This window comes from Urocampus carinirostris, chromosome 2 (genome assembly GCF_059441175.1).
Source record: "Urocampus carinirostris isolate Australia breed hairy pipefish chromosome 2, RoL_Ucar_1.0, whole genome shotgun sequence".
In the NCBI taxonomy this organism is placed as follows: domain Eukaryota; kingdom Metazoa; phylum Chordata; class Actinopteri; order Syngnathiformes; family Syngnathidae; genus Urocampus; species Urocampus carinirostris.
In genome coordinates, this window is record NC_142350.1 from 7,126,366 (window position 1) to 7,143,144 (window position 16,779).

The 16,779-nt window shown below is 42.4% G+C and overlaps 1 protein-coding gene across 1 annotated transcript; it reads left to right on the forward strand.

Moving 5' to 3' along the window:
* The first annotated feature begins 3,982 nt into the window (after positions 1–3,982).
* Positions 3,983–9,013, forward strand: LOC148370843 (uncharacterized). The gene is made up of 2 exons (XM_088326233.1): positions 3,983–4,007; positions 5,790–9,013. The coding sequence occupies exons 1-2, from the start codon at positions 3,983–3,985 to the stop codon at positions 8,963–8,965; spliced, it is 3,201 nt and encodes a 1,066-aa protein (XP_088182359.1). The 3' UTR covers positions 8,966–9,013.
* The last annotated feature ends 7,766 nt before the right edge of the window (positions 9,014–16,779 follow it).

Here is a 16,779-nt window from a genome sequence, read left to right on the forward strand (position 1 = left end):
TTTCAAATTGTGTAAGGGAATTCTTTTTTGTATTCGGCTTTGTGAAAGTGGGAAATAACTAAGAAATATGTTGACATTATTGCTACTATTGTGTATTTCTCATCTCATCTCATCAGCCGTACCGCTTATCCTCATTAGGGTCGCGGGGTGCTGGAGCCCATCCCAGCCATCTCCGGGCAGTGGGCAGGGGACACCCTGAACTGGTTGCCAGCCAATCGCAGGGCACACAGGGACAGACAACTCATTCGCTCATTCACACCTAGGGACAATTTGGACCGGCCAATTCACCTGAAATGCATGTTTTTGGAATGTGGGAGGAAACCGGAGTGCCCGGAGGAAACCCACGCAAGCACGGGGAGAACATACAAGCTCTGCACAGGAAGTCTGGAGCTGGATTTGAACCCACAACAGGTTCCCATGACATGAACTGTGCCGCACAAGCGCTAACCACTGTGCCGCCGTGCTGCCCTATTGTGTATTTGTTAAATAAAATAAACTTGTTTTACGCATATTATTTTTGTTTTTATTCCACATAGTCTGCCTCACTGTGATTAAATAAGTGCCGTGTTATGTTTGTAAGGTTTATCATCGTTTGATAAGGGGAATTGCAATCTTCAGTTAATAAAGGGGAGAAAACAATTGTTTTGATCCTGAGGTCTCAGAATACTACATTCAGACTTGGAGAGTACATGCAAAATCTGGTAATGACTACTTTAGTATGAGCTACTATGGGATATTTTGAAAATATTTCAATCATGTTTATCGGGCTAATATTGGACAGATACCCAAATGTAAAGTTCTGGAAAAATCTCTGCAAAAAAAATTTCAAGTATTGAATTGTCTTGATTGTCATTAATAATTATAATTGAAACCTTGTACGCAACGAGATTAGACATGGCACTCATAGGAAAACACATAAATTACTTTAAAGAGAAAAACAAGAAAAAATACTGTCAGTAAATAGGCAAAAAATTACACCGCAGTGCTTTAAGACTTAAATAATAGTGCAATAAAAAAATAGTCCAACGAATAAAAATGCAATAACATTTAGCAGCAATTGAAATTCCAAATAGGTTGGAATATATATTTTCATTGTTTTGTGGGCTTGTTTAGGGTGGTGATGGCCCTGAAGAAACTGTCCTTGAGTCTGTGTGTTTTTGTTTTAAGGGGGCTTCCAGAGGGCAACAGGCCAAAGATGTGGTGGCCAGGGTGAGAAGAGTCCTTTATAATGTTGATGGCTCCACTGGGGCATCAAAAGCAGGCCATGTACTCCTGACTGGGCAGAGAGCAGCCAATGATCCTCTGGGCTGTGTTGACTACTCTCTAAGTTTTTTCTGTCCACTGCCATGCTCCAAGCATACCACCCACCTGAAGAAGAAAGGGAATCCAAGTTATTGAACTTTTCCATGAAAGAAAAGCTTGGATCCTATTCACTCATTTAGTGCTATAACATATAAATACGTTTTCAGACGCATTATCGCTGAGTGCCAAAACGTTAAGGTAAGTTGTTGATTTTTTTTAATTTCAAAAAGTATTCTAAAGGCTTTGGGGTAAGTATCAAACCTTTGGGAATAATTCCAGTATAAGAAAACACCACGCAGGAATGACCTTGATCAGACTTTGGTCCAAAGATCGAGGAGCCACCTCTTCCTTGTCTTGCTTCCTCTATCCAGTGATTGAGAGTGTGTGGCCGACTTTTGAATGACCGAAATTGTATGGTCACGTAACTGAAAATATCAAGCGCTGAATGGTTCTTGCAAAATTAATCAATTGTTCATGCATAGATTCTGTGTTCTTACAATAAAATAGTATTTTGCAAGCAAATTTTCTTTGTGTTTATTGGAAAGCATTGTTTGGAGTTATAATATATATTAATTATATATTAGAGTCAGCCCGAATGCAAAAAAAAGTGAAAGTTCTGCTTGAAATGCATCATTTCACAAAAAGCAGCTTCTCAGAAATTTTCCTGGAAACGAGTATTTTCAAGAAACTTAGCAATGTTCAACTGTCGTCTACTAAACAATAGTATACGCTAGAATTTTTTTTTCCTGATGAAAGATGAGGATTCAAGCTTTCTTTTGATATGTCCTATGCCTAAAGTGTGTCGCAAAAGTGAGTACACCCCTTACATGTCTGCAGATATTTCATCATAATATTTAATTGAACAATATTGAAGAAACATTGTTTTGAAACAATAAAAGTGTAGTCTCTGTAAAGCCACTGGAATGCTCTTCCTCTCCCCCATGACTGAGCTGGGGGATATTCAAGATCTTGTGCTTCTCCACCTTCTGCTTTAGGATGCCCCAAAGATGTTGTATTGGATTTAGATCTGGAGACATCCATGGTCAGTCCATCCCCTTTACCCTTAGCCGCTTTAGAAAAGCCTTAGTCATCTCAAAAGTGTATTTGGTGTCATTGTCAGGCATTGATTGCCTTGCGACCCAGTTCCTGGAGGGAGGGGATCATTCACTGCTCCAGTTTTTCCCAGTACATTCTTGAGTTTGTGTTTCCCTTAATGAAAGGCAACTCCATAATTCCAGTTGCACTCATGCAGCCTCAAACCATGACATTCCCAACACCATGCTTGACTTTAGGCATGAGACAAACATGTTTGTACTCCTCAACTGGTTGCCGCCACACACGCTTCACACCATCTGAGGCAAAAAAATAAATACAAATCTTTGTCTCATTAGACCAGATGATATCTTTCCAGTAAGTGATGGATTCCGTTGACATACTTCTTTTCATTGTGTCAAAGTGATGTTTCCTCAGTGATATTCCATCAAACATCACAATCTCTGCAGAAATGAGAGGAATGGATGTTCTCACTTTTGCGACATACTGTATATAGCTACAGAACTAAATTTTCTGTGATGAGACAAAGTCCAAATAGCAAAAATTGGCCGACACTGGCTCTTACCATTTGATAGAAACGTGTGGCGTTAAAAGATAGTCCTGAAAAGTCATTTTTAAATGCAGTCGTTGTAGCACGGTTATGGCCGGATCGGCAATTGTGCATCGGTTTTCTAAAGGGAAGTTTTATTCACCTTCTGCCACTCATTCACTCAAAATAAACTGATCTGACCACTCTGATAACAATGCCAACACTGAAAAACATATTCAGATGAATCCGAGTCTTATCGAAATCCCTTGTATAACCTTATCTAAATGCTGTCGCCCATCTTTGCTATTTTGTTTGGCCACCACCATGAAAATCTTAATTCAAACACACCTCACCTCCACTCCTACTTGTCTGTATGTAAATATAATATTTGTACTTTTTAAGTAATTCATTTGGAGAACCACACCCTTAGCACGTCAATGTAGTACTGTCTCAGAAATGAATTCCTCCCCTTATGACTTGTTTCAAACGCACTTGGTATGACGTTAGTCATTTAATTGGTAAATTACAAGAAGCAAAAAACAATGTGTACGGACCAGATTCAGGTCTTGATTACTAGGCGCTAACAAACGCGTTTCTTCAAAAGGTGAAGGAGTGGCAAACGACCAATTATGGCCTCGCCTCGACGAGGGTAAGACGAAAAGGGAGGTCACACTCTTTATTAATAATCACGAATCAGCTAGGAGGCAGCATAACGCGTAGGTGTACTCCAATGCAAGGATCCATTTGGGTACAACAGATTTGATTGATAGCGGTGAGTACATTTCTCTGTCCTTGACTCATTTTAACGAGAGAAAATTCAAGTAACTTGTTTTCTTATTGCAATTTGTGGAATCACACAAAGAAAACTAAAAACGGTTGGTTTGGACTCACAGCTCAAGGTCCTCCTGTCTTGCACATAGGCAGGTTCAGCTGACGAGGTTGAGTTTGGGCAATTAAGACCTAAGTCACATTGCGCAACAAACGATGAGGCTCCGCTAACTGAATGCATAAAAAAGTTCAACATTTCAAGATTTATATTTTGACTAAAACAGCGATCCTTCGGACAGTGCTGGGGTTACGTTCCAAAAAGAACCCATGATGGGTGAACTCTCTGAAGTAGAATGTAATTTTCTAACAATTACAGAAGGCCCCCGATTCACCAAAAAAATACTCTAAAATGACATAATAGTATATCGTGAGTACTACTTATATATAATATGCATTCATATAATTATATTTTATCGACCTTGGTGTGATGTACATGAGCTGGTAGTAGTGAAGGTATGTGCAGAAGAGTTGGGGAGACGGCGATGACGGATTAAAAGGGAAAGTGATTGTTAAAACCTTCTACTTGAGAGGATTGCCATGCTCTTAGAATACATCCTCGCTTCAATCACCTACTTGTTTTTTTTTTTTTAGATAAAAGTCCCTATCGTCGATTAGTTATGGCAATGCAACTAAAAGAGGGTAGCAATTAGTCAGCTCTTTTTGCATTGCTTGATAATCGCAAGCTTCATTTCCATAGTTATCATGTTTTTGCTTCTCCTATAGCAATACCAATAGTAGTACCAATAGTAGATGAATACAGTACAAAAAATACAGTATTGTATCGCCAACTCGTAAAGTCTTTAAAAAGCACATGAGATTCGGAACTGAATAAGCGGCAAAAGAAAAGCATTGTGGGAGGTAGTTCAGCCAATAGCATATCCATATTTCAATGATGGTGTGACGCAAACAAATAGAAGACCAGCATTTTTTACAGAGTCAACCCGGTGCAGAGCGGCATATAAGAATATTAACTTGTTGGAATTTTTAAAGTTTTTGGTCAGGCAAATTCAGTAGAAGATTGATAGTCCAAAAAATGCTGTGAAAAAGGGCTGGAAAAAAGCATCGTAAAGAGAAAACATAGTGAGATGGGGTCGCTGTATCCCAGGGGTCTTCTGTATAGGTAAATGGCTCATCATATATTTAGCACAGCAAATTTTGACGTTTTTGGTCATACAAAATACATTGTTGTTGATCTAGTTTAAAAGGGAAAATGATGCAAAGAGTAGCTTAATCCACACATTAAAGTTGCAAGGCGAGGACGCCGTTTCGTGAAGGTCTACTATATACTAGTCTTAGAAACAACTAGTAGGGGTTTTCTTTGCGAGAGCACATTGGGCATGGACTTAAAGCAAATAGGGTCAGGAAAAGCTTGATACATGTATGCATTAAGATACTGGAGATTTTAACCAATTGCAAAGAATGAGGTACAGTATAAGAGTCATCTCGATGTAATAGGTAGTCATACCACTTGTCAGTTGTCACAGTTCATGTAACATTATTAAAAAATGCATTGACTGTTCATTCAACACCCTTATAATAACTGGCTTTATGAATTGAGGGCAAAAGTGCCTGGGGTGTGGCACTGTTCGATAGGTGTTCACATAACTGTGACCTGATCCAGAATATTAAACTTCAGCATTGAAAAGTCACACCGTGTTATAGAGGAGTGATTTATCATCAGCTACTATTATGTAGATAGTGAGAAATAGAGTGTTAAGCTTAGTACGTGCTGATGTGGTCCGAATAGCCTCAGTACTGTGACATAAACAGATGCACTTGGCAAACCTGCAGGTTTCATATCAGATGGAAAGCATTTCAAAGGATTTGTTATTGGTAGAAGGAATATTTTAGATATACACCACACTAATTAACATACTTTATTGTTTTTTTCTTTACATTTTTTACAGGAAACAAACACACTTTGTTGGTAAATCTGTGGACCGAAGATCAGTACAATGAATATCAAAATACTTTTGTGTGTACTACTTATATTTGGTAAGTATTTAAAAGTATTACATTAAGGCACTTCATCTTGTCATATAATGTATCTCATTAAAAAATTGTTAATATGAAACAGTAAGCATTCCGGATGGACTTCAACAAACCCCTGATGAAGTGGAAGGCCCTTCCTCTAGCACACCAGACGTCAGCACCCCCACTACAGAAGTCAGCACCCCCACTACTGTCACAGCCACTGACAGCACATCCACTGTACCATTCACTGGAAGCACAGTCACTGGAACAGCAACCAATGATGAACCACTCACTGACACCACGGGCACTGGAACCCCAACCACTGATGAACCACCCAACACTGAAACAATTCAAGAAACAGCCATCAGAAGATCAACAGAAACAGCAGTGGCAGCCTCTACAACTGCTGCATCAGCAGCAGCATCATTGGCCAGCTCAGCTACGCAAGTAACAGCTTCGGCTGTATCTGCTTCAGGGGGGTCCCCAGCATCTGATGCAGCTGCAGAAAGTGCCTCATCTGCTTCACAACAGGCAGCCATTGCTGCAGAAGATGCCGCCACCGCTGCATTGGAATTTGCACAAGGTGAAGGAACCGCAGAAGCAGCAGCAGCAGCAGCAAATAATGCCGCTGATGCATCTGAAACAGCAGCAACAAGAGCACTAGAAGCAGCAGCGACATTGGAAGGTGATACAGCCGAATTTGCACAAGATCTAGCCCAAGCAGCACAAAATGCAGCAACCATTGCAAGGTCTGCCGCAGATATATCAGATATGGGAGTGGGAATGTTAGATTCAGGGGTCACTGCACAACAGGCAGAAACTATCATAGCAGATGCAAGAAATGCTAGCCAAGATGCGCAGATGGCAGCTCAACAACTCCAAATATTACTCAATACAACAGATTTACCAGCAGATGTAGAGGCCAGCATTATGCAAGCTATAGGGGTGGCTGAAAGTACAGCTGAGTTGGCAGAGCAAACAGTGGTTGAAGCACAAACCGCACTTAACACAGCTGATCGAGCTGTGGCACCAACTGGTGGAGATGCAGAAGCTGAGTTAGCTGGTGAATTGGCACTCTTACAAATGGAAACTGCAGCACTGAGTGCAGGTGCTGCAGCAGACTCTGCGGAAGGAAACGGAACGACAGTCCAACTAGCAGCAGATGCGGCCCTGGCAGCATCGACAACTGCCGCATCAGCAGCAGCAACCGTGGCCAGCTCAGCTGCGGCAGTTGCAATTGCAGCTTCAGGGGGATCCTCAATAGCAGAGACGGCTGCACAAGATGGTTTTTCTGCTTCTGAAGAAGCAGCAACAGCGGCATTGGAGTTTACAGATGGCACAATAAGCGCCTCAGCAGCGGCGGAAGCGGCGGCCAATGCAGCAAGCGCATCTGAAACGGCTTCAGCAAGAGCACGTGAAGCAACAGCAGGAGCAAGTGAGGGCTTGGCAACATTTGCACTGGAACTGGCCGAAACAGCAGAAAATGCATCCGCCGTAGCAAGGTCAGCTGCCATGATGTCACAGAGGGCAGCAGACCTCATTGCATCCGGAGTCACCCCAGAAGATGCCCAATCCATCATAGATGATGCAATAAATGCAAACCAAGATGCTGTGATGGCAGCGGAACGACTTGAAAGTTTACTCAATTCAGCAGTCCTCCCTTCGGATGTAGACCCAAGTGTAAGACAGGCAATAGACGCTGCCCAGAACTCAGCTGCTTTGGCACGAGAATCAGCATCAGAGGCTCAAATTGCTCTTGGAACTGCAGAGGTAGCGGTGGACCCAACTGGGGCAGATATCGAAGCTGAGTTAGCTGCTCAATTAGCTATCCAACAAGTACAAAATGCAGCACTAAGGGCAAGTGAAGCGGCAGAAGCTGCGGAGGCTCCAACAGCAGCTGTAGAATCTTCGAGACAAGCCTCTCTGGCGGCGGCAGGGGTGTCCCTCGCAGCTACAGCGGCAGCTGTTACCCGTACTGGTACAGATGCAGATCTAGATGACTTAATCAATGCGGCCTTTGAAAATGCAGAGGCAGCAAATCTTGCTGCTATATCCGTTGCAAATGGAGAGGCAAATCCCCAGGTGGCTATAAATGCTGCAAGAATTGCAGTAGAAGCCGGAGAAGCTGCAGCCAGAGCAGCTGATGCCGCAATGACATCGGCGGGGATTTCTGCAGATGCGAAACAGGTGTCCCTCGATGCAGCAGAGGTGGCCAGGCAGGCGATAGAAGTAGGACCAGAAGAATTTGATGACACTGCTATGGACTTTGTTGATTTGTCAAGAGCTGCCAGACTACTATTTTCAAGTCAGCCGTCATCTTCGTTGACACCTGAAATGTTTGCAGCCGTTCAGGCAGCAGCAGAAGTCGCATCCCTGTCGGAAGCTACAGGAATCGTTGCAGAAATTGCGGATGATTCCAGAAGTGTTCAAAGTTTAGCAATCGTTGCAAACACAACAACACAAACAGCAATGGTCATGGTGCGAGACATTCCCTCAGGATCAGCAATTAGTTTGGCACAAGATTCGTTAACTACCGGCTTGATTTCAACTGTCGGAGCAATAACCGCAACATGTTCTGCAGCGGCGGGGGCAGCGGGGGCAGAATCAGAAGGTGAAACTGCGTTATCATCCTCTGCAGAAGCAGTGAGACTCGCTACCTTATTGAGTAATAATGAAGGTGACCGAAACTCAACGGTGAACGCCGGATTGAACGCATCCAGACAAGCCAATAGTGCAGCTACTGCAGCCACAGAGGCATCTGGTGACGGATCTACTCTGGAAATGAATTTTGCGGAATTTGCAGTGGATGGAGCTGCAATAGCAGCCAGAGCAGCGGCAACGGCGCAAAATGTCTCCTCCAGTGGAGCAACAACTCAAACTATCATGGATACCCTTGTAGAAGTTCGCACGATCGACACCGACTGGCGGGCGTTGGTTGACAGGGTGCAAGGAATGCTGGACACAGCCTCCAATGAAAGCAGCAATGAGATTTTGACGACACTGGGGATTCTAAACGCGGCGGTTGCAACACAGGCAACCGTCGAATCCACATTACAAGTGGCGGAGTTGGCTGTGATGACAACCATGGCAGGCGTTCCGCTCACCACCGAGACAGTCTCGATGCAATCTCGGGCCTCCATGTCCGCCTCTACCGCCGATTTTGCAGTAAGAGCAGCAAATACGGTGTTCACAACGTCTGCACAAATAAGCGGCGCCAGCATCCAGATGATCTCACTCACCGCCACCATTGCCGCCACCGTGTTTGCGCTGATATTGTGAAATATATCTTGAAGGTATTGTAAATTTGTACATCTAGAGTTATAAATATATTAGATCTATCTTAAATGTATTATATAATGCTTCATATTCATTCATTTCTTCAATTGTGCTGTTCTTCCACTGCCCTTTGTGACTTCTGTGATTAAAGCGTGTTTCAATACATTTGACTTGACTTCACTTCTTTTGTGAGGTACTAGAAGAAGAAAAAATTACTTTTATTGTCATTCTTGTGCCCATGCACACAAAACAAAATGTCGATACATCTGACCTGCACAGTTAAACTGTAGCGAGACGATGTAGCCGCAGCCGAACAGGGCGCCGTCATTTTAGACCCAACTGCTGTGTGTTGGGAGTCATTAGGTGTGACCAAACCCCCCAATTCCAACCATTAATGCCGAGCGCCAAGCAGGGAGGCAATGAGTACCAATGTTGTAAGTCTTAGGTATAACTCGCCCGAGGCTTGAACCAGCGACCTCCCAGTCTCGGAACGGGCGCCCTACCGACAAGGTCACTACAAGGCATTGTATGAATTTGACATCACCTTCTTCTCTTTCATCTATCAAGGCTTAATGGACTCATATTGACTCGGGGGAATCCCAAGAATTACTTGGATATGTGGGTCCAAAAACCAAAAGTAACTATTCGATATATTATATGTCAATTAAACATGTTTTTGTATGGAATTCTGTTGATATAACCTTTACATTTCTTATCCTGGCGGACTACATAAAAATTGCCAACCTTGTGACGTTAAAAAGCGGTAGATTTTATTTCAGAGAATATGTAAAAAAAACAACGTGTGCTTGTTTAAAGCGGACGTGGCAAATTTGACCAAAACGGAAATCTAATCTTTATTCACACACAAAGACATAGTCTCGCTTCAAAATAAAGCAGCCGTAGACTAAAATACTGTTCTCAAGTCAAGATTTTTCAGTTGTTGTTCTAATTTCAAAAAGTAGTGTGCATGTTTTCTTTTAATCGGTAGGCGTTTTTTGTAGGGGAGAAAAGCTTTAAGCAATAGTGTTGTTGAGTACGGGTACACTTTTAAACTATTTTGGGGGAGCAAATACAATATTTTCTAAATTCTATAGTTATTTATAAATCCTGATTTGTGTGTGTTTGTTTGTGTGTGTGTTTGTATATCAAGTCAAGTCACTTTTATTTGTATAGCCCTTAATGACAAAAATGTCTCAAAGGACTGCACAGGATTACAATGACACCATCGCCTGATCTTAAACCAACATGCGGGCAAGGAAAAACTCAAAACCTTGGCGTGCCCATCTTGCACATCTGGTTAGCGTCTCTTCTTGCACTATCGGCACTATGGTAAATAACACAATACAGCTTTATTTATATCTGTACACTGAGGAACACTGAGGGAAACTGTGGGAGTCAGATCCATCGACATTTCGTTCTGTATACACGTGTACTTGAATGACAATAAAGTAGATCTGAATCTGAATCTGAATCTGTGAGGAAAACAGAAACCTTGAGAAGGGGCCTCACAAGTGGTAATCCTCCTTCCAGGATGACCAGGGTGAAATAAATTTAGCATTGGGTAACAGCACACAAACATAAAAGAGAACAAATGGTAACAAGTTGAAATTTGTACGGAAATTGCATGACCGCAACGACGCCTCAAGCCTGTAATATAGTCCAAAAAGACCATAACAGCAATGACGCAGCTTCCCATCTCTGCCGGCTAGTCGATGCAGGCGTTGATATGCTTCGGGTCAGACGCTGGTCCGCTGACTCATCTCAGAACGGTCCTTCTCCCTAAAATCACCACCAACCGGGTAGTCTGAAAAAGACAGAAGAAAAATATGAGGTGGGGATCAATCATAAGCTTTTGAAAAGAAGTGTGTCTTAAGTCTAGACCTAAAAACTTGAGGTCTGAGGTTGCAGATCTTATCTCCAGAGGCAGAGCATTCCACAGCACCGGGGCCCGGATGGAGAACGCTCTCGAGCCTACAGACTTCTTCTTGGCTCTCTGAGCTCCGTGCAGGAACATAGGGGGAAATCAAATCTGAGAGATAAGAGGGCGCAAGTCCATGCAAACAAGATATATGTATAATATATATAATAATAATAATAATAATTTCCTTTGTATTGTCATTCTTTGTAACAATGTACACAGAACGAAATGTCGATACACCTGACCCGTTGTAGCGGGTCGATGCAGCCGCAGCCAGAGGGCGCCGCCATTATACCAATTAGGTATGTCTCGGTCGAGGCGCGAACCAGCGACCTCCCAGTCTCAAAGCGGGCACACTACCATCTAGGCTACTGAGCTAGTATATATATATATATATATATATATATATATATATATATATATATATATATATATATATATATATATATATATATATATATATATATATATATATATATATATAATATATATATATATATATATATATATATATATATATATATATATATATATATATATATAATATATATAGATAGATATATAGATATATAGATAGCGGGCTGTCAAACTGTTGAGAAGCAAATACACCAGTCACTGAGATATGTCATGCCACATATCATTGGAAAGCTTTAACTGTCATAATAATCAGTCTGAAATAAGTTACCCAAAAACTATATAGCAGCTATAACTTATCCAAAAAATCCCCTTGTATTCAAATAATGAAATGATTCTCCACAGTCAATGTTTAGTTTTTCAGATTGTAAATGACCAGGAGGCGTCATGCCATTTTCCCAGCTAAGAGGCCCATGCTCCTCTCTTCTGCAGGCATTATTATCCATTATCTGCACCGCTTATCCTCAGTAGGTTTGCGGGGGTGTCGGAGCCCATCCCAGCTATCTTTGGGCAATGGGCAGGGGACAACCAGTACCAGTTGCCAGCCAATCGCAAGGCATGCAGAGAAAGACAACTCACTCGCTCTTTCACACCTAGGGACAATTTGGACCGGCCAAACATCAATGTTTTTGGAAGGTGGAGGAACCCGGAGTGCCCTGAAGAAACCCACACAAGCACAGGGAGAACATGCAAACTTCTCACAAGAAGGCTGGTAAATCAGGCAAGAATAAGAAAATATTTATGTGTGTTTCAACTTAGATTACTCAATATTCTTAGCACTTGCAGAGATTATTTTAATTGTTGACAAAACTTCAAAATATCGCCTTTCTAAAGAGACCAAAAGCGTCCACATTTTCCCAACAGTTCAAGAACAGCATTCAATTTACTTTGGGTACGTCGTGGATTGGGATTAATCATATATTTTTTTATACATTTTAATTTCCTCAAGTTTTGAAAATATACAAAAGTAGCAAAAACTAACTGAATTTTCTATAGTGTAATAATAAAACTACATACAAATGTATAATGTACACCTAGAAATTTGTAAGATCCTTTTTTTTTATAATGACGGTCTTGAGGCGCCCTCGCCCGGACCAGGGTGCTATTAAAAGTTCGTGGCCGGATCAAGAGGATATCGCACAACAGAATATGATCTCGGGCCCTCTGCTGGATTACAGTGGTACTACAAGCATATCCCGTTAAAGTCACAACAAAATTCAATACACTCTTAACATGGTTAATTCCCAACGCTTTTAAAAAACGATCTTAATCAATTTCATTATTTATTTGTTGCGGCCCTTGTCCTCCGGTTGATAAATAGTAGTCAGGAAATTCAGATACAGTTGGTTTGCTTTGCGAGTGGCGTGGGTCTTTGTCAACATCCAGTGGACAGATTTAAAACTTCAGGCCATTTTTTGACGTGAAGCGGCTATTTTTTCTTGTGCATTTTCAGCATTGTGTCGCGGGCCAGGTTAGATCCAAGGCCCACCCCAGCTCTATGCTTTGATTGTCTGCTTTTATGTGTGAAACTGTTTTGTGAAACTGCCCAGAAAAATGCCCCAAACTATTCCATGACGAGTTGGATTGCGTCATTACGGCACAATAGCTTTGACATTTCCAAGGAAACCAAAACAAAAAACTTAAGTCCTCTCGAAACAATTGCGCACGTCGGTTTCATAAACTGAAAGAGACAGAGCAAACTAAGCTTGCATAATACAGTGGGACCTCGCTACTTCGCGCTTCGACGTTCGCGGAATCAGAGCTTCGCGGGCCTAAAAAATAATAATAATAAAATAGATTTAAGAGCAGCACGGAGGCGCAGTGGTTAGCGCGTGTGCGGCACAGTTCTAAGGTCTTGGAAACCTCCTGTGTGGGTTCAAATCCAGCTACCGTACTTACTGTGCGGAGTTTGTATGTTCTCCCCGTGCTTGCGTGGGTTTCCTCCGGGCACTCCGGTTTCCTCCCACGTTCCAAAGACATGCATTTCAGGTGGATTGGTCGGTCCAAATTGTCCTTAGGTGTGAATGAGCAAGAGAGTTGTCTGTCCCCCAGTTCAGGGTGTCCCCTGCCCACTGCCCGATGATTGCTGGGATGGGGTCCAGCACCCCCGCGACCCTACTGAGGATAAGCGGTGAAGCTAATGAGATGAGATGAGATGAGAATAATTGTTTTAAAAATCATTGTTTGTTGATAAATACAGATCCCAGACTGAATTTACACAATACAATGGCAACAGCAATATAATTACAATGCTTAACAATAACAATAATAGACATTGAGTTAATAATGATAACAATCACAACAAAAGTAATGGTCATGATAATCGCCATAATAATAATAACAAGCTTAACTCTTAGCCCTACCCATCTATTTACTGTATAAGGCTTCTGCTCACTTACGTTTTTGGATACCATTATTACTAATAATAATGTGACTTTTTTGTTTGTTGTTCTCTTGCTGTTGCTACTGAATGAAACTGTGAAAAAAATATAAACTTTTGCACTAAAATGTGAAAATATTGTTGTTTTTTTTTAATTGCTGCTGCTAAATGTTATTGCACGTATTTTCGTTGCACTATTGTTATAATACTCTATTTTTTTTCAAATCAAATGTATTTGTAGAGCACTTAATGGTGATCATCAGGAGCTAAAACGAGTACAGAAGGAGCTCAAAGTCCAGCTCCGGAAAGGGAAGGAGCAGTACAGGAGGAAGTTGGAGAAAAAGCTGCAGAACAACAACATGAAGGAGGTGTGGGAAGGGATGAAAACAATTACTGGCTGCAGCACCAAGCAGGGTGTGGCTGTGGATGTAGATGTGGGGCGAGTCAACCAGTTGAACAACTTTTTCAACAGGTTTGACCACTCCGCCTCATCCTCACCCCTGAGTAATGCAGCTGTCCTTCCCCCTCCCCCTCTGGACACTAGCATGGAAGACATCCCCCCACTAAAAATAACTTCAGCCCAGGTGTGTGGAGAGCTGAGAAGGCTACGAACCAGCAAGGCAGCTGGTCCGGATGGAGTATCCCCCCGACTGCTGAAAGCCTGTGCGTCTGAGCTGGGAGACCCTCTACAGCGCATCTTCAACCTGAGCCTTGAACAGGGGAGGGTCCCTCAGCTGTGGAAAACATCCTGCATCATCCCAGTCCCAAAGAAATCAAGACCTGAGGAACTCAACGACTTCAGGCCAGTCGCCCTGACATCACATGTGATGAAGACCATGGAGCGGCTGCTGCTGCACCACCTGAGGCTACAGGTCCGTCACGCCATCGACCCACTGCAATTTGCTTACCAGGAGAAGGTGGGAGTGGAGGATGCTATAGTATACATGTTACACCGATCCCTCTCTCACCTGGATAGGGCGAAGGGGGCTGTGAGGATTACATTTTTGGACTTCTCCAGTGCCTTCAATACCATACAGCCTCTGCTACTGAGTAGGAAACTGACAGAGATGGGAGTTAGCTCACACCTTGTAGAATGGATTACTGACTACCTGACAGGCAGACCCCAGTATGTGAAACAGGGGGGCTGTACATCGGACACTGTGGTTAGCAGCACAGGATCTCCGCAGGGGACCGTTCTCTCTCCGTTCCTATTCACTCTATATACATCGGACTTTAAGTACAACTCTGAGTCCTGCCATGTGCAAAAGTTTGCTGACGACACTGCGTTCGTGGGATGTTTCAGAAACGGGCAGGAGGAGGAGTACAGGAAATTGATTCAGGACTTCGTCCGATGGAGCGACGCAAACCACCTGCACCTAAACACCACCAAGACCAGAGAGATGGTGGTGGACTTCAGGAGAACCAGAACTCACCCGGTTCCTGTAACCATCAAGGGAGAATGTGTAGAATTTGTCCAGACCTACAAATACCTGGGTGTGCAGCTGGACAACAAACTGGACTGGACTGCCAACACAGAAGCTCTATGTAGGAAAGGGCAAAGCCGACTTTACTTCCTCAGAAGGCTGGCCTCCTTCAACATCTGCAAAAAGCTCCTGAAAATATTCTATGAGACAGTAGTGGCAAGCGCCCTCTTCTATGCGGCAGCGTGTTGGGGAGGAGCGTCAAGAAGAAGGATGCCTCTCGTCTCAATAAACTGGCTAGGAAAGCGAGCTCTGTTGTGGGCAAAGAGCTGGACAGCCTAACAACAGTAGCTGAGAGACGAGCACTGAAAAAGCTGAGGTCAATCATGGACAATCCATCGCATCCACTACACAGCATTATCTCCAGACAGAAGAGCAGTTTCAGCGACAGACTGCTGTCACTGTCTTGTACTACGGACAGACTGAAGAGATCTTTTCTTCCTCATGCCATGAGGCTCTTTAACTCCACCCGGCAGAGTAAAGGCCCACATTAAACCACACCACCTACATTGGATATTACCGAATCTTACTGCAATATGTATTCTGTGTAGCACTATTTAGTTACTCTATATAACACGCTACAGTGGGCATTTGCACGTCATACTGGGTATTTGTATATTGTATTCTTTTGACTTTATTATTGTACTGTTCTCAGCTCAGGGATGCTGCTGGAAATGTGAATTTCCCTTCGGGGATGAATAAAGTATCTATCTATCTATCTATCTATCTATCTTTCAGGCAACAAATTGACAGGCAAAATGCTGTATAAAAACCTTCAGTTTAGAATAAGATAAGAAAATCCCCCTTATCCCCACCCAACAACCAAAAACACCTCATAGACATATACACACAATGGTTAAAATACTATAAAAACAAAATAAGTAGTAATAGAAATAAAATGTGATTAACAGGTTTCACACACCTTTTTCAATGCCAAATTTAAGCACTTTTTAACGACTTTCAAAGCCAATTTTTGTCAAAGCTAATCATATTTAGTTAATTGTGTATTTCTCTGTCTTCTATGTTACAAATAATCCTGATGAGCTTGACTGCTGTTTTGTACCATTTTTGAACCGAAAGATATATGACATCGTTTGTTATTACTACGCATGTGCGAACTTTGAACCGTAGACGTATCTGTGACGTCACTGACACTTTTTGCGCATGCGCACGCTTTTTGAACAAAACCGGGTTGCAACGCGGGAAACTTGTGAGACGGTGAGACTTTTTGAATCCGTCTGCCCACTGCCGTGAATAAATTCTAAAACTACATTTGCCTCTCTTACTGATCACTCCAGTTTAACCTATTACGAAAATATTAACCCTAACATTTTTGTTGTCGAAACCGGGACAGTACGTAGTATTTTGAAGTTGAAAACGAAAACGAAAAAAAAACCCAATCAATTCTACCGCGTGGTCTAGAACAAAGGAAACCCTTCAAAGTCCGCGTCACCGTCAACGAACCAGGAGGAAGTGGTCGGTAAGAGATGCATTTGTAATATAAAAATTTGGAATAATTCTAAGAACGAAGCCATTTTTATAAAAAGATAAAGTTGAATTGGCCACAGAGAGAGACAATAGTGTTGACGGGCGCCATATGTGGGCTTGAGAAGCCATTACAAAC